The sequence below is a fragment of the Ovis aries genome, chromosome 17, assembly GCF_016772045.2.
Source record: "Ovis aries strain OAR_USU_Benz2616 breed Rambouillet chromosome 17, ARS-UI_Ramb_v3.0, whole genome shotgun sequence".
NCBI lineage: Eukaryota > Metazoa > Chordata > Mammalia > Artiodactyla > Bovidae > Ovis > Ovis aries.
In genome coordinates, this window is record NC_056070.1 from 52772951 (window position 1) to 52793389 (window position 20439).

At 40.8% G+C, this 20439-nt stretch overlaps 2 protein-coding genes and 1 non-coding gene across 9 annotated transcripts in view; all 3 read right to left on the bottom strand.

Moving 5' to 3' along the window:
* The window catches only part of CCDC62 (coiled-coil domain containing 62), a 39416-nt gene extending 36922 nt beyond the window's left edge, over positions 1 to 2494 (bottom strand). For 3 of the 4 annotated variants that reach the window (XM_042234589.2, XM_012097730.5, XM_012097729.5), the window contains exons 1-2: positions 2281 to 2494; positions 1688 to 1846 (exon numbers count right to left, since the gene is read on the bottom strand). In XM_042234589.2, coding sequence (XP_042090523.1) covers positions 1688 to 1762 — 75 coding nt within the window. In that variant the 5' untranslated portion in view covers positions 1763 to 1846; positions 2281 to 2494. The remainder of the gene's footprint in view (positions 1 to 1687; positions 1847 to 2280) is intronic. The other variant, XM_012097731.5, reaches the window with a different exon arrangement.
* Positions 2495 to 5407: 2913 nt separating this feature from the next.
* On the bottom strand, positions 5408 to 18583 carry DENR (density regulated re-initiation and release factor). Of its 4 annotated transcripts, none has more exons than XM_042234590.2 (8): positions 18465 to 18583; positions 17573 to 17686; positions 13840 to 13859; positions 13075 to 13159; positions 11109 to 11192; positions 7947 to 8063; positions 7099 to 7238; positions 5408 to 6991 (listed from the first exon to the last, which is right to left on the bottom strand). In XM_042234590.2, exons 2-8 carry the CDS (start codon positions 17676 to 17678, stop codon positions 6947 to 6949), a joined length of 597 nt encoding a protein of 198 aa, XP_042090524.1. In that variant the 5' UTR covers positions 17679 to 17686; positions 18465 to 18583; the 3' UTR covers positions 5408 to 6946. The 4 variants fall into 4 exon arrangements, with proteins under 4 accessions (XP_042090524.1, XP_060256735.1, XP_060256736.1 ...); XM_060400752.1 differs by lacking the exon at positions 18465 to 18583 and adding an exon at positions 18321 to 18351; XM_060400753.1 differs by having other exon boundaries at positions 5408 to 7238; positions 18416 to 18583.
* Positions 9045 to 9174, bottom strand: LOC114108881 (small nucleolar RNA SNORA70). The gene has a single exon (XR_003585616.1). It is a non-coding gene; the product is annotated as a small nucleolar RNA SNORA70 (small nucleolar RNA).
* Positions 18584 to 20439: the final 1856 nt, after the last annotated feature.

The following is a 20439-nucleotide window of genomic DNA, read 5'->3' on the forward strand; positions in this document are numbered from 1 at the left end:
AATAAAACCATCGCCATAAATCAGCCAAAGTATATTTTCCGAACAATTATATTGGGTTGGCCAAAGGAATTTTAGGGCCAACTCAGTATCTTCTTTTGCTGCCAATTCAAGGTAGCAACTTGAATCAAGAAATTTTATTTCTTGATTATAACATGGCAGCAAAATTATGTATATTTAATATATGCTAACATCTACTATGCACTCTGTCTCTATCATTTTCTGTCATACCAAACACACTACTCTTAAAGAACAGGACCAGCTGTAAAACCTCCATTGGTTAATCACAGATAAACCCATTTCTGCATTTTTTTTCTTTGCTGTCAACCCTCCTTGTATCAATCAACAATATTATCCCCCATCTTATACCCTCATCTAGCAATTCTAGAACTATCAAGTAAAGGGAAACAGGAAGTAAATATTATTTAAATATAACTGGTCCAAAGGTAAAATTTCAAACATACACAGAAGATAAAAGAACAGTATAATGAACTCACATTTGCTCAGTAGCTAGGTCTCACTACTATAAAAAATTTTGCAACATTTCAATTTTCCTTTTTCTTTTTGTTGTTGATAAAAATTATATTTTACTTTTAGATACTTTGGTATGCCTCTCTAAAAATGAACATTTTTATGTAACCAAGATCCCATTTTCATACCTAACAAAATTATCTACAATAATTTCTTTTAAGCATACATCATTTGAAAGTCTAGTGCAGTCAAGTTGGTCTCACCTAAGTGGGAATCCAGAATGAGCCACTTGGTGGCTCCAAGACCTTGGGCAAGTTACTTTACTTTCTTAACCCTTAGTTTCTTTGCTGTGAGATGATAGTAACACTATTTCAATTTCTTAGAGTCGTGTGGATTAAGCAAGATAAGGTCTGTAAAGCACTTCCCATTGTGTCATTAAAAATGACACACTATTGTGTCTTTAAAAATTAATCAACAGTTAATCTAAAAAAGAAATGGAGAATTTTTTCCAGCCAACCTGAGGATTATAACCTGGGAGACAGTCTTTCAAAAAGCTCTGAGAACCATTCTGCCTGTAAGATGTCAAAACCCAGTTACGTATGTTTTCAAGACAAAGGGTTGAAAATATATCAAAATAATACATTCACCTTTACACAGTTCAGTTTTGCACAGACAAGGCAAGTGGTGGGTCACTGTGACCCCTTACATGATTGAAAAAGGAATGCTATCTACTAAGGAGTTGCTTGCTAATTCTAAGAAAAAAAAAACACCCCTTTTTTTTTTTTTGGTCAGTAGGCATTCCTAGGTCTTCTAAAGGGATCTAGTTAATGTTTAAAGGGGATGCACAATACACACCAAAGGGGAGGAGGGTGTGGCTCAAAGTGCAGAGAAAATTTTATGTTAAAATTTTCATGTCCTGCCTTAATAAAATTTTGTTCCATCATAACCGATCAACAAACATTAGCTATTATTAACAAATTATTAGCAAGACTGTAAGTCACATTCTGAAGTATGGCACTGTCTCCATCTATGAACTAAAGAACTAAAAAAAAACTGAATCACTATGCTCTACACTGAAACTAACGCAATATTGTAAACCAATTATACTCCAATTAAAAAAAAGTGTTATCGTTTACCAGAGACCCATGTACATCATTATTGCTTTCTGAATTATAAGATTTGTAGAGAAATAATAATGACGAATGAATTAGTTACTTACTAAACACAGAAAATGGAACTTGAAGTCAAGGAATTCCAAGCCATAAAACGTGAATTCCAGTCTTTGGTAAGCCATTTCACTCACTCATTCACTCAACCAATATTCACCGGGCAGACCAGTTGCTTGGGGCATTGAGCTCGCCAGCCCGGAGCACGGATTCTAACACAGGAAACAACAATGGACCAAGTGTGCAAAACACGTTCATCTCAACCTATACGGACCAGACACACGCACATCTTGGGCAAGTTTACTTTCAAGATGTTTTGGGAAAAGTGGTGATTACAGCGCTGCTCCACTCGCAGGTGGCTGGGAAGCAAGGGCAGGTAAGCAAGCGAGCAGGTGTATAAAGAGAAACAACTCTGCAGATGCCCATTGGTATATCGTTAAAAAGTGAGCACCTCGCCTAGGCTAAACAAGTTTTCATTAAGGTAAGGAAACGGCAGTGACGCTCCCCTGCGTCCTGGGTATTGTTTCACATTTTAAGCAGGAACGATTCCTGAGTAACCCCCATGCACGTCGTCCCAGAGGACTGCTCTCCGCTCGCCCTGGGACAAGCCGGCGGAAACCGGAGGCGCCGAGGGGCTGCCGCTCACCTGGCGCCCGGCCAGGAAGGAGGCCGAAGGGTTCATAGGTGTTTCCTTCCACCCCCAGAGACAGTCGGTGTGCGCAGCGTCACCTTAGAAACGCCATCGGCGCGCCTGCCCGGAGCGGCGGGGGGCGAGCCCCGAGCCCCGGAGCCCCGCGCCCTCGCCGGCCCAAGCCAGCCCGCCCAAACCGCCGACCCCGCGGAGCGCGCCCGGCCCGCTCGGCCTACGGCGTCGCCGAGGGACCGCTCCAGCTCTCGCGAGACCCCACGGAGGCTGGCTCCCTCCTGGCGCGTGCCGCGCCGCCATCCCGGCATTTTGTTCTTGCAAGTCTGGAGACTCTCGAATGGTTTATCTGGCGATGTAAAAGCCGTTACCCGCGGCCCACGAAGAACCGCTCCTTCCCCACTACCCAGAGAATGATGGAACAAATGAGCGGCCGTCTCTGCCACGTCCTGACCTATGTAGGACCAGCCGCTTACAGATTCGCATCTTTCCCTCCTAACTGTGAGCGCTGTCGCCTTAGCTGCCCTGCACACCCGGGTAGGGAGAACAGTCAGCACCTGGCACTCAAATGATGGAGGCAGACGCCACCTCTGGTGGTAGTTGATAGTCAATTGCTGACCAGCGCCGCAGACAGTTCTAAACTGAGAATCATAGATGGAGAGGAAAAAGTTTCGGTATTTTAACTCTTGATGTAGCTCTTTTGTTAAATAATGAGGTATCTCTTGGGGTGGGCGTGCACCCCGTGGTGTACATCAAATGAGGAGATGCACCTTTTGGGGTAGACGTGCCCCCTTAGGGTGGACGTGCACCCACCCTTCTGTTCAGCCTGGAAGGGTGCTGTCTGTCCCTCTTGAGGGGTGCTCGGGCTGACTTCATCAGCCCCTGGATGACTTGATCCCTATTGTTAAATCAGTCCCTATCATAAGTCAGGTGAGTCCCATTGATTCAGTCAACACCCTGTACTGTGTGACTCCTATATATTAAGCCGACCCCTAAATCACGTGAGTCGCCGCTGATTAAATCATCTCCCTCAAATACTGACACCCACCTCCGCCCCCCCTCACCCTTCGTTAAATCGAGTCCTTAAATCGCCTAACGTTCATTAAACCAATGAAACATCTTAGGTTTCCTGACACCACCCCCCGCCCCCCCCCCATTAAATCACCTTACCTCTTGGGACACGCATTAAGGAGAATGATTTAATTAGGGTCACTATATTTACTAAGGCAGACTGAATCAGCAGGTGTGCTGTCCCCCTTGGGGGGTTGTGTACACCCCCCTGGGGTAAGTCAAATGATGATGTACCTCCATGGGGTAGAGGTGCACACCCTGAGGGTCCTGCCCCCTGGGAAGGGGATGGTTGTGCACCATGAGGGGAGACCCTTGGCACTTTATCCTGACAATATTTACCATGTTTTGAGTTGAGATTAAGATTTTCTTCTCCTGTCCATAATCACCCCTTCCCCCTTTTTACTCATTATATAGGAACTGGACTATAAAAAAGTAATGCTTATTATATTTAACCTCTGGTCACCCACCCCTACTGCGTAACCCATAAGATGGCAGTGCTGGCAAGACAAATTTGTACTAGTATTTCAACTTTACTTTTGGTTGACTGTGAATTTGCAAAACACGTCCTCGTGTTCATAAAAGATAACCTGAACATGGAAAAAACAAATTTTAAATTTCTTACCTTGGAGCTTCCCTGGTGGCTCAATGGTAAAGAATCCACTTGCCAACGTAGGAGACACCGGTTCAATCCCTATTCGGGGAAGACCCCACATGCTGCAGAGCAACTAAGCCTGTGCACAACTATCGACCCTGTGCTACAGAGATGGGGAGCCACCACCACTGAAGACCATGCTCCACAGCAAGGGAAGCCACCGCAATGAGAAGCCTGCAAACCAAAACTAGAAAGTAGCCTGCATGCTCAACTACAGAAAAGCTCTTGCAGCAATGAAGTTTCAGCACTGCCAACATTTTTAAAAAGAAAAAAAATCTTACCTTGAAACTTTACTGATTTGGATGACACTTGTCTCCTTAGGCTTGGCTCATGTTCAGGAGAACCAACAAGATAATGCCTTAGAGTTTAAAAATCAATAAAGCAAATGCTGACTAATTGTTAAATGACCTATCAATAGATGACTATGCAGTAAGTTGTGGTGGTGGAATGAGAAAGATGAAAAGGAGTGTGGTTGAATGTCAATTTTCCAAGTGAGGAAAATTTTAACTTACATGCTTCTCAAATTTCACTTTTGTAAAATTTGGGAGTTTTAGGAAGCCCTAAAATGTCATTCTTTACCAGGCAATCACATGCCTAATATTCACTTTAAAGGTACAAGTATACGAAGCAGTAAGAAATGAGGCTCATTTTTATGAGTTATGGTTGCTAAGTACCAACTGAATGTGGGTAAGAGAGTTATTATGACTAGCTGCAAATCAAAAATCTTAGTATTTTAAGGTAAAAAATCTTTAAAGAGAAAATATAATTAAACAGCATCTAGCTATACACTAATTCAAATTGATGAACTCTACAGACTCATTCCAGTTTCTCTACCATATTTTCTAAGTAAAGGCATTTAGTAAATAACAGAATCTAAAAAGTATAAATTGTTTTGAAAAAATTAATTTTTAAGAATGAGAAATCATGGATTATACCTAAGTGACAGCTGACTTAATGTTATTTAACAACTATTTAACAACTAAAAAGGAATTTAAAACCATATATTGCCAGCATTTTTTTAAAAATAAGACACTACATACCAAAACTATATTTGTGTTTGAAGTTGCCAGCTTAATCATTGTAAATCTCTTACACATATAAGGCTGTTTATTCTTTTTGCTAAAAATACTAGATTGTGAAAGTATTTACATAATAAAAGTATACATAAAATGTATGAATTCAACTCAGTCCCTGAACCATATATATATATAGTGTGTGTGTGTGGCCATGCCATGAGGCTTGTGGGATCTTAGTTCCCTGACAAGGGATTGAACCCAGGCCACAGCTGTGAAAATGCTGAGTCCTAACCACTGGACGGCCACTGAATTCCCCTTGAACAATAGGCTTTAATCAGAGATTAAACAGTTGCATTTTAAATTTCAAGTCAAAGAAAAAGATTCACACATATACACAAGGACAGTTTTAATCCTGCATTTTCCTGCAGTAACATCCACTGTGGCTATAAATGGACTGAAACTGCATTTGCCAAGAACTGTGAACATTAAGAATCTTTACATGAAGTCACGTGTGTTGATACAAGCACATAGACATCTTCCAGCACCAACAGAATACATACATAACACATATCAAGTGATCTTAATGGATAAATTTGCTTCATTAGATAATTTTATTTAACTAAACTCACAGTTAATGCAGAATTTCATTTTAATTTACATCTTTATTTATACATTCTTCCTAACGTTTCAATACTCAAAAATCCACTCATTCATTCAAGATGGTATTCTGCATGGCAACAGACAATGGGTTCTAACTTTCTTAAAAGTGTCGACAGCAACTTAAAATACCACTGAGTCTTCTTTCCAATTTGTAGCACCAGACTTAGGACCTTTATAAAAACAGTTTAAATTCATTTAATATATTCATTAAGATTCACTGTCACTGCTTCTGAGAAAAACACATTTCAATTGCTGCTTCCCAGACTATACTGAGCAATGCTGTGTATTATTTTCAAGTGACTAGAAGAATTTCACTCACATAAATTTACAGCCAGAACAAGAACTCAGCCTCTCTGAATGGTTGTCCACTCAAGACGATGAAAATAATGTATAAAATGGATTTGGGTGTCTGACCTCCTACTTAGCATTATCAAACACCTTTCCAAGTATTCTTAGACAGTATTTTAAAATATAAGCAAATATCCTACCACATGACACACCATCATTTCTTTAACCATTTCCCAACTGTTGCATTTATAATTATTTGCAATTTTTTAAATATTATGAGTAGCACTGTGATGAACACCCTCATCCATAGTTTTAAGCAGCCATTATATCTTTAGGATAATGCCAAAGAAGTGGGTCAAACAGTGCAGATGGTTTTAAGGCTTTTAATATACTTTACGAAATAATCTCCACAACAGCTCAAACAGCTGTTACCAACAATATGTTAATATGCCCACAAAGTGAACTTGGTTGGTGACCATGAAGCAAATTCAACCATACATCCATGAGATATTCAAGCATCTCAAAACTACCACACCAAATAAGCAAGGAGACAGTTATTACTGGTGATAAAGCCAAATTCAAATCTTTAAAATATCACTCAAATTAAAAAAATCATTTTTGATTAAATTGTATTTAAAAATAATCAACAGAAAAGCTTTCCACAGAAAATCTAGTTTTTCCAAAAATAAAGTTAAAAAGAAAGAGAAAAGTCAGTACCAAATGACCAAAAATTTTTATTTGACTAAATTCTATCTCATGCATAAGCATGACAGTCTCTCCTGTTTATTAGACTTTGGCAATTGAAAAAAAAACCAAAACACCAAAAAACAAGCAGCCTTGTACAGAACAGTGAAAATTCCAAGGGTGAAGGGTAGGCTACAGTTTTACTGTAGGATAAATATATATATTTTTAAAAGGCCTCTCTCCCTTTGGCCACATCAACAATCAGCTCAGATCATTAAATACAGACATATTTTCAAAATCACTTCTTCACTTCTCCAAGATCTTCAATGCTATCATCATCCACCTATAAAACACAAATAATTACATTTAATGAGCTGTGCTTAGCAACTAACATGGAAGCAACTGCTTTAGTAACTTACTTCTATAGATGCACAGGTTCCAAATACTCACCTCTGGCCATTTTTCCTGAATGACATCAATAATATCATCTGTAAAGTCTCCCTGAATGATGATTTCATCCTCCCCTGTTACTGAGGCACCACAGGAGAATTTCTGAGCAAAAAATCTTTGTGCTTCTTTAAGATCAATTTCTGTTATTTAAAAAAAAAGAAACAGTGAGACTATAATTGGAATCATGTCAAAGATATTTTTCCATTTTGAAATTTAATCTGCATTTTAAATTCATAAAACATCATATTAATGGGTTTCATGTTCCTTTCGGAACAGTAATTATAAACTACCCATAGGCAGTCATCTGAACAATGTAACATTGTTAAGGTCAGATAAAGCCTCAGTACGTAAAAATAAGATCATCCATACTATTCCTGATTCATACAGTAAGACCAAAATAAATCCAGGAACACATGGATTCCAACATTACATATGCACTTCCAAGTAAATGAAGTTCCTGTGGTTATCCCTTTTTACAAAGGAAGACACTCTACCACTAACCACCTTCCCTCACCCTCTACCGTCATCCAGAGGGGACAGGTCATTTTGCAACTGTTTGGAAAGAGGAGCAGTGCTGGTAGACCTTAAAGGGAAACCTGTCCAGCCCTCATTTTAGATAAAACGTGCACAAGCAGAAATTCTGGAATGGAAAAAGTTAAACCATTCCCCTCCGCAAAAGATTTTTAAGATTTTAAGTTTGACTATAGTTAGAAATCAAAAATCTCATTTTGTATCCTTCTTAGCAAAAAACAGAACTGTAAAATTTTCATGATACTAGATTAAAAAGAGAATGAAATGAATTATGAATAAAATTCACAAATTTTAAACATACTTAAGCTTGAACTCACCAAAAGTTGCAAGGCCACACACTCTTGTTACATATTTCTTCTTTGCTCTGGGAATTTTGGCTATCGTAACCTTTTGTGGTACAGTTTTCTTTTTCTGTTTTATTTGACCCCTTCCACCTTTATTTATTAAGAAACAGTTCAGGATTAGTTGTTTTATCATAAATAGAGAATACTATCTTTAAATATACTGATTTTCAAAAGGTATGAAACATTAATTTCTAAAGTTTCTTTTTCTAATACAAAATTCATGATTAATATAAACACAGGCATGAGTATTCATTCAGTCAATACATATTAAGTAGTATGTGCTGTGCACTGCACTAAGGGCTGAGGACACAAAGACGAAGAGAACAAAAACGCAGCCCCTGTCCTCCAGAGGCTCTCAGTCCAGGGCAAGGAGACAACAGGTTAAATTACAGCAATCTGGTCTATACTGAAATAGGATCCATGAACACAGCACTACCATAACCTCTGCAGAGGAACGGCTTACTCTACTTCCAGAAGACAGAAAAAGTTTCCCAGAGAAAGTGCCATCTAAGTGCCTGCAGAATAAGTCCATTTGAAGGGAAAAGGGCTGGTGGGGATATAAAAAAGGAAACAAGTACAGAGACAAGAAAGGATGCTGTAATTGAGAACTACACTTTGTCTTTTGGTGTGTGTAACAGGAAAGTAGGATTTATTGGTTGGCATAGTAAGGAAAAGACAGTACCAAGGTTCCCATGAGTGCAGGGCCCGCCACTTGTCCAGGGGGCCATGGTTAGGGTTGTACTTGACCCCACAACCACCTGGGACGAGCCGCTTTTCTGCCTCCATGTTTTCAAACTCATCCACATTAAACTTAGTAAATCCCCAGTTCTCGGTGATGTGGATCGTCTGGCACCCAGGGAACTTGAGCTTGGCCCTGCAGAGCGCCTCAATCACATGCTCCTTATTCTGCAGCTTGGTATGGATGGACATCGCAACTTGACCAATGTGGACCCTGGCCACTGTGTCCTGGGGCTTTCCAAAGGCCCTTCACATACCTGTCTGGAGCCTAAACTGGGGTGGTCCCATAGGCACTTGGTCTCATTAGGGCGGATGCGAGTGTCCACTGGAAAGGGCTGTCTCCCTAGGGCAACTCATACAGGCCACAAGCTGAATACACTACAGAGGAGGTAGTGTGCTGTTCACAACCACTGCACACTGAGCCCCACGGGGAAAAGAGCATGGTTGGCTTAACTGGCTGCAAATACACTTGTCTGAAGGAAGCTTATGATATGTAGGAAAGAGAGCCAGATAGGTAAATATTATATACCAGTCATTTAAGGACTTCCCTGGTTAGCTTCCCTGTGGCTCAGAGGTTAAAGTGTCTGCCTCCAATGTGGGGGACCCAGGATCGATCCCTGAGTCGGGAAGATTCCCTGGAGAAGGAAATGGTAACCCACTCCAGTATTCTTGCCTGGAGAATCCCATGGTCAGAGAAGCCTGGTAGTCTACAGTCCATGGGGTCGCTAAGAGTTGGACACGACTGAGCGACTTCACTTCACTTCACTTTAAGGACTAGTACGTCAAGCTCTGTTATACTGCAAATAAAAGAACCCAGCAAACAAGTGACTATGCAAGAGTGAAATCATTGATTTATGGTCTGTCAAGATCATCATACCGTGTGGAGGGTGAGTCTGTGAAGAGCAATGAAAGAGAGGCCACTGAGGAGGCTTCTACATTAGTTCAGGCAGAAACGAATCAAAAGCTAAATAAAGCAGTGGCAACAGCAATGGCCACTAGGCACAGAATAAACAGAGAAAGGAGACGAGATCACAGAATTCAGAACTGATTCAAAGAGGCAAAAAGAAAGAAGCCAAAATGGCTCTCAGGTTTAGGGCTCAAATGACTGGATAAACTGTGCTGTCGTTAATCAAAAAACAAAAGACGCAGATTTGGGACTTGAGTAAGTTTACTTTGGAAGTGCTGTGTTTTACGTGCCTATGGGACTATGCGCATTTCTAGTCTAGAAACATGACCCAGGACTAGATTTGGGAGTTCTAAGTGCAGAGTTGGGGCAATAGTTAAGGATGCAGAAGAATCATCCAGGGAGGATATGCAGAATGAGAAGGTAAGTACACAGAGTCCTGGGAAACACCATTTTTTTAAAGGGACAGAAGGGAGAAGTCTGCACAGAAGCCTGAGGAGGAAAGAAAGCAGAACGAAGGAGCAAGCACAACACTTCAGGAAGGGAGCACTCAGACGCTCTCTCACCACTGAGCAACCCTCCAGCCATGTGTGACCCTGGTCAGAGGAGTTTCAGTGGCATGAAAGCCAGGTGAGGATAGGAGTCAAGACTCAATGACTGAACTGAAAGGAGGCTAGCTGAGTCTAGTCTTAGCAAGGAAGTCTAGCTAAGAAGGGAATGGGGAGGAGAATATGGCAAAGAGAGACACGAGTTCTTGGGGGAATGTTTTTTGACTTTAATGCGAAGTCCTAGAAAATATTTATAAGCTGATTTTAGTCATGGGAGAATTAATTCAGGAAGAAACAGGCAGGGATAGGATACAAGGCACAAGAAATTCATTTTAGAAGGAGAGGTAGACAAGTATATTCATCAGTTGTGAAAAGAAAAATTCAACTGAGCTGACAGAAATAAGGAGAGAATAAAATCTTTTATAAATGTCCTCACTCTAATTAAATAGAATACACAGATATTTTTATAAGGCAACAAAGTTTTTAAGTCATAAACAAGCTGGCTGGCTGCTTTTTAATGTATATACATGGCAAATGAAACACATTTCCTTGGGTCCAATTTACTGATAGAGCAAATCATAGGAAATCCAGTCATCCTGAGAACGATCCTGTACCCCTCTGTATGGTATTCACATAGAAGGCAGTAACAGGAAGATGTTATTCAGTTTGGGAATGCTTTCACTTATTTCCTCTAGTGGTTGTTGTTGTTTAGTTGCTAAGTCGTGTCCAACTTTTTTGCAATCCCACGGACTGTAGCCCGCCAGGCTCTTCTGTCCATGGGATTTCCTAGGAAAGTATACTGGGATGGGTTGCTATTTCCTTCTCAAGGGGATCTTCACGACCCAGGGATTGAACCCGCGTTTCCTGCGTTGGCAGGTGGATTCTGAGCTTTCTGGGAAGCCCTATCCTAGTAGCATGTTTTGTGTAAATCAAATCACGCCTCACCTCTCTTTTGCTTTTTCTTCTCTTCCTCTTCCCCTGCTGTTCCTTGACCCTCACTAATTCCAGCTTCTTGTTTGGGTGAATTTTCTAGATGTAAAAACAAAACCCTTATAAGCACTGACATCACTTCATATTAACATGAAATTACCCCTGAGAAACCTCATACACAAATAAGGTATTTTTTAAAGTTTATTTTTTAATTGAAGGATAATACCTTTACAGACAAATAAGATATTTTACCAATAAGTGAGTGTAACATTTATAAAGTCAGTGATTATATTCCTGAACTCCTATCAGGCCTGATTCTGAAGTCATTATGGTAAGTGTATGGTGACAGAAGCCACATTAAAGTAGCATAAAACCCTCAAGACTCCACAGGAGTGTTTAGCATCAAGCATACTGATTCTGTTAACAGAAAGCCTGGTCCTTAATATGAAGATACATCCTAGGCAAGTCACATGTTCAGGGCCCACCAGGCAGACTGACTGTTACATCAGATTTGAGGGTGCTTATCCAATCACAGACAGACCATGTTGTCTCAGGGGCTGTGCTGCATGGAAAACTATCTGAAAATCAAAGCAGCAAATAGCAGGATAACATTGGGTATACGCCCTGTTTCTGGCCCAGGGTTTCCTTTCTTCTGCTACTGCCTTCATTTTTACCAGTCTTGTAAGAAAAGCCATCAATTTGTTAACTGAGAAAATCTGTTTTTCTGCAGTTTTCCTTACCTTTGGCAACAGCAACTCCATTCTAGTTGCTTCGGTCAGAAGTCTAGCTGGCCCTTTTCCTCACATCCCACATGCAACACATCAGGAGACCCTGTCAGCTCTACCTTCAAGACATGTCCAGAATCTGACCACTTCTCACCACCCCACTGCTACCATCCAGACTAGGTGGTCATCCTCCTGACCCAATCACTGCAAGAGCCACTTACTTGATCTCCCTGCTTTGCTGCCTATGCCTCTCTTCAGTCTTTTTTTTTAGCCATGCTATGCAGCGTGTGGGATCTTAGTTCTTTGACCAGGGATTGAATCTGAGTCCCCTACATCCCTGCTCTGGAAGCCCAGTCTTAACCACTGGACCACCAGGGAAGTCTCTCTTCAGTCTATTTTAATATAGCAGCCAAAGATGCTGTTGAAACAAAAGACCTTATCATCATTCTTCTGCTCAAACTGCTCCAAAGGCTTCTCATCTCATTCAGAAAAGCCAAGACTTGCTCTTTAAGACACAGTCCTTTGTTACTTCTCTGACTTCATCTCCTACCTTCCCCTGACCACCTTCCCACCAAAGGAAAAAAAAAAAAAAAGGCCACGTTGCTGTTTTCTAAATATGCTGTATGTGGTAAGTGTTTGCCTCAGGGCCTTTGCACTGGTTGTGCTATCTGCCTGGAAAATTCTTCACCCAGATCTTCAAAGGACTCTCTCCCTCACTTATTTTAGGTCTTTGTTCAAATGCCATCTTTTCAGCAAAATCTTTCAAGATTTCAAATTCCCTCCCCCTAAATTCTTATCTTTCCATTCCCTGCTTATCATAATTTAATGTATTTATTTCATTTGTCTTGTTTTACTTATTTTGTCTCTACTTCTATAATATAATATAGCAAAGACCAGGTCTTTTGTTTACTGCTTTATTCTCAGCATCTAAAATAGTGTGTAGCATATAGCAGGCATACAAGAAATAATTTGTTAAGCAAATGAGTGAAAATATATGTCCCTAAATCATTTAGTCTTTATATAAGAAAGTTGATATTTTGACCTATCCTATCCCGATAAGACTCATGAAGTGGTCCATGATTTTATGTAAGAAATCTTAATTAACCCAAGAACTTAAAACAGTTTTAAAGTCAATAGATATATAGAGTGATACAATTCTGTTCCTACTAGAGGACTTTTGTATCTTTAAAATAATGCCCTACATGCATCTGTTTCAGGTGTATAGGCTTTTATGAAAGAAAAAAAAATGTTCATACCTACAGTAAGTTTTGCAAACTCATTTGGAAAATTCTTCTCTAACCATTGTCTACATTTAGCAACATCAGGCATATATTCACAGTACTGGAGGGGGGAAAAGAACAAACTGAGTCACAACAGTATATTTTTAATCATTTTAATTAAAAAATCATTCCCTGTGCTTGCTATTTATAGAATGATAAAATCAACTACTCCCACCTAATGTCTCATCCACAGAAAATCTGTATTCAAACAGGAAATGTCCCATAAGAAATTAAAAATTAAAACACACCTCCTCACTGTAGCAATTTATTTCCTTTCCGACAAACAGAAGGGCCATTAGAAAAAGGAGGAAACAGACAAAAATAACCACAAACATTTCTTGCTTCAGGCATATAGGAGTCTCATTTTTATGATCTGCCCACAGAGCCTGACTTAGAAGCTTATCAACAGAAAGCCTTACACATAATTTATGCTTTCTCTTCTCTGTTTGGATGTTAAACTTTGACTTTAAGGTTACTCGTTTTATTGGCTGACCATGAGTTCTGTGCAAAAATCCAAACTATGTATAGCCAAGTGCAAAAGACGCACACATATGACTCAAAGTCTTAAAAAAAAACAATTTGTAGGACCATAAAATCACTCTAAACCAAAGTCCTCTATAAAAGGTTGAAACTCTGCTAGCAAATAACAGAAAATGAAAAATAACAAAATGAAGTTCCCAAGCTAGCTATAAAATCAATGACCTCAAATTTTTAAAAAAAAAGAATCTGAAAAGAACTTACCTCTGTTGGTAATGAACAGACTGGGGAAATGGAGAGAAAAGAGTTGAAAATACAAATAAATAAATAAGTACAAACACACAGGACTTATTTTCAATTTGACAAAATGCTTCATTTCTATTTTTCCCTGTAACTTTTCTATACCACTTTTCAAATACTACCCCCATCATGTGCTTTTTTTGAGGTTAATGGCACATGGTTAATAGAGATACTATCTTGATTTGTGTTTTTGATCTTAAGAACAATGTCTCCTTCAGTTGCTAAAACATCAAACTATACTATCTGGCATGTCTTACGGTTTTACCACAACCACTTCAATGGGTTGGAAACTAAGCTAGGATGGGAACCATTACCCATGCACAAAGCTTAAATGGAGCTGGTTATTTCTTTTGATAACTTCACTAAAACAGCCGCTAATTTCCGTTCATACTAACACATTTACAGACTTCAGCAGCACCTCTGCTACCATTTCTTTGCAATACAGTTTTCCTCTTCTTTTCATGTTATGCTACACAAGATCATGAAACTGAATTTCCTTCCTTCAAAGGGAGGTTGGTTCAGTCTTGTCACTAGATAGCCTGCAAAGGCTAAGGGACTAGAAAAACTCGAAGTTTCCCAATTTTAACTATAACTCTATTACTGGGTCAACTGCTTATTTTAATTTTTAAGGTGAGGAATGGACTGGTTCAGTGGCCCCAACACCTTGAGGCTTGTGAGGGAGAGGACAGGTAGTACACCATTACCAGTAACAGCAATTACCATCTACTGGCACATCCCAGGCACTGTTATACTTTGTATCATGTTTCATCATCACAGCCTGATAAGGTAAGAACTACCATATGTTTATTATGATTGAGAAAAATGAGACTTAGAACAAGTAATTCATTTGCATCTGGTTAGAACAAGATTTGAACCTTGGTCTGTTTCTGAAGCTCATGCTGGTTTACTTAATTAGATCACAGAACCTATCAGGCAATGTAGCTGTGTACCAGTGCATCAGTCTTTTAAAGATGAAGCCCTGAAATAGGTTAAATAGCTCACCCAATGACAAAAGTGGTAATGTGGCAGAAACTATTCGATAAAATGCACCATCTCTTTATTTCAGTTTAGAGTTTCCCACTAAAGCTCTGTCTGCTTAACCAGAGCTCTCTAATCTTCACAGTTCAGGTTCAATCACTAGTAGGAACAAATATTCAGCCACACTTTCAGGATATAATTACAGGTTAAATACCATTACTGCAAACTCTAAAACCATAAAATTTTGTACACCATTTCAAATAATATTCAATGCAGCAAAATTCTAATATGATGAAAAAAGTTGGACAAATCTTCCAAGTTCCACATTATTTGAGTCAATTTTCCTCCACAGATGATTTACTATTTGTAAACTATAGCTCTTCAATGAAAATACTGAGCAGTCACCAGCTTTACATCACTAACAACCTGATCTTATGTACCTGCTGATGATATATGAAGAACAAAGTCCATCATCCATGAAACCTTCTGCTATGGTCTTCATGTTTGTGTCCCCTCAAAATTCACAATGTGGTGTTATTAGGAGATGGGGCCTTAGGAAGCATTATTTTATTCTTTTCAACAGCCCGCTGAGGTAGGCTCTGTTATTCATTTTCTGGATGAGGAACTGGCCAAGGTCACTGGCCTGGCTTGACCAATCCTGGCTAAGCCAGGATTCAAACTCAGACTGACTTCAGATTCTGAAGTCTCAGTACTGCAGACAAATGTCTCCCTGGAAATGACCCCATCCCACGTACCTTTGTTTTTCACTATATTTCAACCAGCATTCTGCACCAATTAGCTCCTTTTTTCCCCCTCTACCCTGAAAATAGCATATTAAACCTTGCCCCCATAGTACTCTTGCCTGGAAAATCCCATGGATGGAAGAGCCTGGTAGGCTACAGTCCATAGGGTCACAAAGAGTCAGACACGACTGACTGACTTCACCTTACCACCTTTCCTTGCAAATTCTACCTATTACGTAAGGTTTCTCACTTCACTTTACCAGCTTCCCTTCAAACAAAGATCCCTCCTTTTCCTAAAATCCTAATTAATAGCTCTGGTCAGTACTATTTATTTTACCACTGAATATTCCCTAAGTCCTTCTCCTACAACTAGACTTTAAACTCCTTAAGGAAAAGGTAATCCTGTCTCCATCCTAGTGCCTGGAATATCAACACAAACTAGGGAAATAAAAATAAACCTTTCTCAAAAAGGTTAGGGACCTCTGGTGACTACTGGTGAAATATCACTGGGTTAGATGCATACTTAGTGCAGTTATTCAAAACCAACTCAGAAGTGACATAAGCAATTGAAGAGGATGACTTTCATATACTGTATTTCATTAATTCTTTCTTCTTTTCACTTTTACAGGGATGCATCCCATAATTATGGCATGTCAATCTTAAAAAATTTTTCTTCCTCAGTGGAACCTAAAATAATGGTGCATCTTATAACATACGAAGACTTAGATTCAATGAATTAGGATACAAAGAATGGTAACTCATAACTACATCTGACGAGCAAGAATGAATAAACTAAACCAGTATACTTTTTTAATAAGAGCACTTACTGTATTATGTTCTTGTATTCATTGTTGAACCAGCTTTATAGGAATTATTTGACTTCAGATATAATCACCATCTTTATTTTACAGACCTTAAGAAACAGACCTCTAACCCTTAGTGAAATCAGGTAACTTGCCCAAGGTCACAGAGCTAGAATAAAGCAGAAGCGGCTGGTAAAGCCCAAGGTAAGGATGCAAACCCTGGTCCATGACTCCAAAGTCAACCTTACATAAAGTTCCCCTGCCTACTCTCTGGGATATTTTATACTCATTTTATTTTCTTAATCAAAGATAGTAAATAAATGATGAGTCGATACAATTTTTCAACTCAGTGACATCACTTCTCCTTTTATAGTACTTAAATTCCAGAAGAAATCTCCATTACATTCACAGAAGGTAAGGTCCACAAGAACAATGACTTCTCCGAACTTAGTTATTATTCAGTCTCCAGCACACAAAACAGTTAGGCACGTAGTAAGTGGCCAAAAATATTTACTGAAAAAGATAATATTTACTTGCCCTTTACTTTACTGTCGTATGTCTTCAAATTTTTCTGAACCTTTTCAAGATGCTAGTAAAATTAGCTATTTCCAATTAACAAATATTTCTGAACTGAAAATGAGGAAACACACTCAAAGGGAAAAAAAAACCCTGATCCACATTTTATTAATCAACTGTCCTACTGTCCATCACTCCAGTCTCATCATCTTCCACTTGTTATTACACTATTCCTACACTACACACTATACTCATACAAAACTGCTTATTTCTCCACAGACAAGCTTTTCCTTACACAGCTATTCACTTCATCTAGGATGCATTTTCCCACTCCCTCATCCAGTCATCCCTAAGAGTCAATTATCTTACAAGAAGCCCAACTTTAACGGCCAGACTGGAAAGTTACTTTGGGCTGGAATAATCTATTTACACATGTCTATTCCAACTGGACTGAAAATTTCTCCAGGCCAAGTAGCAAGACACAAGTCCCACAGGTTGGGAAAATCTGTTCATCCATGCCTCCTCTTCCCCAACTCCCAATTAAAGATTCACCAAATGACAAAGATGAAAAAATTACTTGGACCAAATGTGAAGCCACTGATCATAACGTCTAAAAATACGGTGAGTAAAAGCCATTTTCTGCCTTCCAACACTTACCTCCACAGTAAAGGACTCGAAGTGGGTAATCTGCATCTAACTTGGTGTTGCTCCTCTGGTCTCCTCTGCAATCATGCCCACCGGATTCAGAAATGTCAGCAGCCATTTCAAAACCTGTCAGAAAAGAAAATAACACAGCTTCACTATTTGGGACCAAGGCCCTGAGAGAAACACTGTTCAAGTGTAACCTTGTCTTCCAGTAGAAATCCCCCCACCCCAAATCTGTTTCAATTCTCTGCTGAATGAAAGGTAAGAAGCTGGATCCATAAAATATGAGTAATTCTGGGCACACCATTTTCCAGGAAAGCGAGCGACAACAGTGAGATTCATAGCAAATGGACCATGACAACGAGGGGCGGGGCGGGGGGGGGGCACCGGTGGAAGCAGCAGCAATGGGAAAAAAGGATGGGGATAGTGACCTCGGTGGGGGCAAGGCAAAAGGTTTAGGGGGTGATTCGGGAGGGATGCAAAGTACAACAGAGAAAGGCCACGAAGCAGCTGAAGGGGCTGGAAAAACCTACGAAGAGGGGGTGAAGAAGGGGTGGGTCGCCGGAGGCGCCCAGAGTGCAGGGTGTGGGGGCGGCTGGATGCCAAGAAAGGGACGCTTTAGAGTCGGGAGAGGGGATGGAAGTGGGAGAGGGCGGGGAGACTAGAGTCTGAGGAGATAAGAATACGGGCAAAAGAACCAGAAAGGAGCAGAATGTAACAGGACTAAGGCGACAAGGGCGGTCAGGTGTGAGGGCGCGACCTGAAGCGACAGGGGCAACCCCGGGGACACCAGAGCGGCCCATGTGGGCGGGGGTGTGGAGGCGCCCGGCCCGGCCCCCTTCCGCCGGACAGCACCTCAGCTTCCTCACGCTCTCTACAAGCTTCTCCGAAGCGGGAGAGGCACGAGGGGTTATTACCCAGGCGGTCGCACAGCCTCCACCGCCTCCGCTCCCGCCACTACCGCCAGCTGAAGCGACACATGCGATTCCTCTTCTCCAGCCAGAGCCGCCCGAGAGCGCGTCTACCAGCGGCGGTCCCGCGAGATAATAAGCCTTTATCGCGAGACTCAGTGGCCGCCGGGCGGCTGTCGCGAGAAGCCTGAAGGCTGGGGCGGGGAGGAATTGGAGAGCATGCGCATTTCGCTCAGGGGCGGGGCCAAGCAGCCTAGAGGCTGACAGCCAGTAGGCGGTGCTCGTTACTTGTGGGAGAGGGTGGGTGGTCCGCGGTCGCGGCGCGAAAGGGGGCGCTCTTTGGAAAGCGAAGACTGCTTACTGCTTGCTGCTGAGGCGGGGACGTGGCCGTGGCCCTGGGGTCTGGAGTGCCTCCTTCAGTCCTGACTAACCTCCAGCCTATTGGATGTCATTCCTCCGCGGGGAGATTGCAACTGGAAAATGCGTTTGGTTTAATTTCAACGACCTGCCCTATATTGGCGGAATTCTTTTTAAAAAGACAGTGTCAATGCTATTCCATTTTTCTCATTGTCCTGCAATTTCACCAACCTAACAACTATTTTCACAGCTTCCTGGTGTTTACTGATCCTTATATATGTTTTAAATTGGAATTAAACTCTCCCACGTCACTGTAGACTAAAGAAGTATTCACAACCTCAAGATTGCGAGTTAGGTTTTACTTGGCTGGAATTTTAGGGCTTCAAGCCTAGGAGGCAGCTTCTCAAGTTAACCCTGAGAGAACTGTTCTGGGGAGGACAGAAGCCAGGATATATAGGCATTTTGCAGCAAGGAGCAGGTAGTCTGAAAACCAAAAGATTATTGTTAATTAAAGAAAATCAGGTATGTCAAGTAAAGAAATTAAGTGATTTTTCTGTGTGAGAGTAGATGCAGGAGTCTGGGCTTACTGAAATCTTTCCTTTAATATACACGTCAGCTACCTGGGGCCAATATCCTGTGTTTTCCCATCCTGAGTTTCCTCAGTGCTCATTGTAGGGAGTAGCTGTAGTCTGATGACTGCTAGATGGCAGGTAGTTTTTTCCTTCCCAAGTTCCCTCAGGGTTCACCAGCTCATAGTTTGGTGGTGATGATGACTGTGACATCCTTTGTTTACTGATACTGCAGGAAATAGTCCATTTCTCATCAGGTTTTCACTCACGGTGTGTCTTGGCTTTGCTTCCATCTAGTTGTTTCATTTTGGGAAAAACCCTTCGTATCCATTTTCAGCCTGAGTCCTATTTAGGAAATGGGAATAACACTACAACAGTTGAAGAGATGTGGGTTAGGGAAATGGAGACCAAAAGTGCTTTGTAGATGTTGGAGGTGGTTCTTTTCTATTTTGCTGTTTCCTCCACTCACATCTGTTTCATTCTTCCCCTTGACTACAACTTCATTTGCCACCACCAGTACCACCCTTAAATTGTCTGCTCAGAGCTTTGTGTGTATGAAGCCATCTAGCATAATCTTTTGCACCAGAGACTATGACCTCTACTCTGATATCTTTCTTATATAAATGAGTGGTTTCCCCCTCTCACAGAAGAGCATCAATTCTAAAAGATAGTAAAAGATCTTGTTTCTAAGCCTATTTGATTCCAATAATAAAAGCTTCCGTTTATTGACACTTAACATGCCAAGAACCTGTTCATTTGGAGATCGAGTCCAGGTGACTTCATTTCATAAAACTTGGGTTCTTACTATGTGCCAGGGGCTTCCCAGGTAGCACAGTGGTAAAGAAGCCACCTGCCAATGCAGGAGACACAACAGACGTGGGTTCAATCCCTGGGTCAGGAAGATCCCCTGGAGTAGGAAATGGCAATCGGCTCCAGTATACTTGTCTGGAAGATTCCATGGACAGAGGAGATTGGCAGGTTATAGTCCATGGGGGTCTCAAAGAATCAGACACGACTGATAACTGAGAATGCCCTAAGTGCT

What these genes read in the sequence shown, in the direction of transcription:
- DENR (XM_060400753.1), bottom strand. Translation starts at nt 17,678, where the DNA reads ATGGCTGCTGACATTTCTGAATCCGGTGGGCATGATTGCAGAGGAGAC. An exon ending in GTTTGCAAAACTTACTGTAG is followed by an intron (nt 11,193 to 13,074) that starts GTATGAACATTT and finishes TTTTACATCTAG; the next exon opens with AAAATTCACCCAAACAAGAA. An exon ending in GAAGAAAAAGCAAAAGAGAG is followed by an intron (nt 8,064 to 11,108) that starts GTGAGGCGTGAT and finishes TAATAAATAAAG; the next exon opens with GTGGAAGGGGTCAAATAAAA.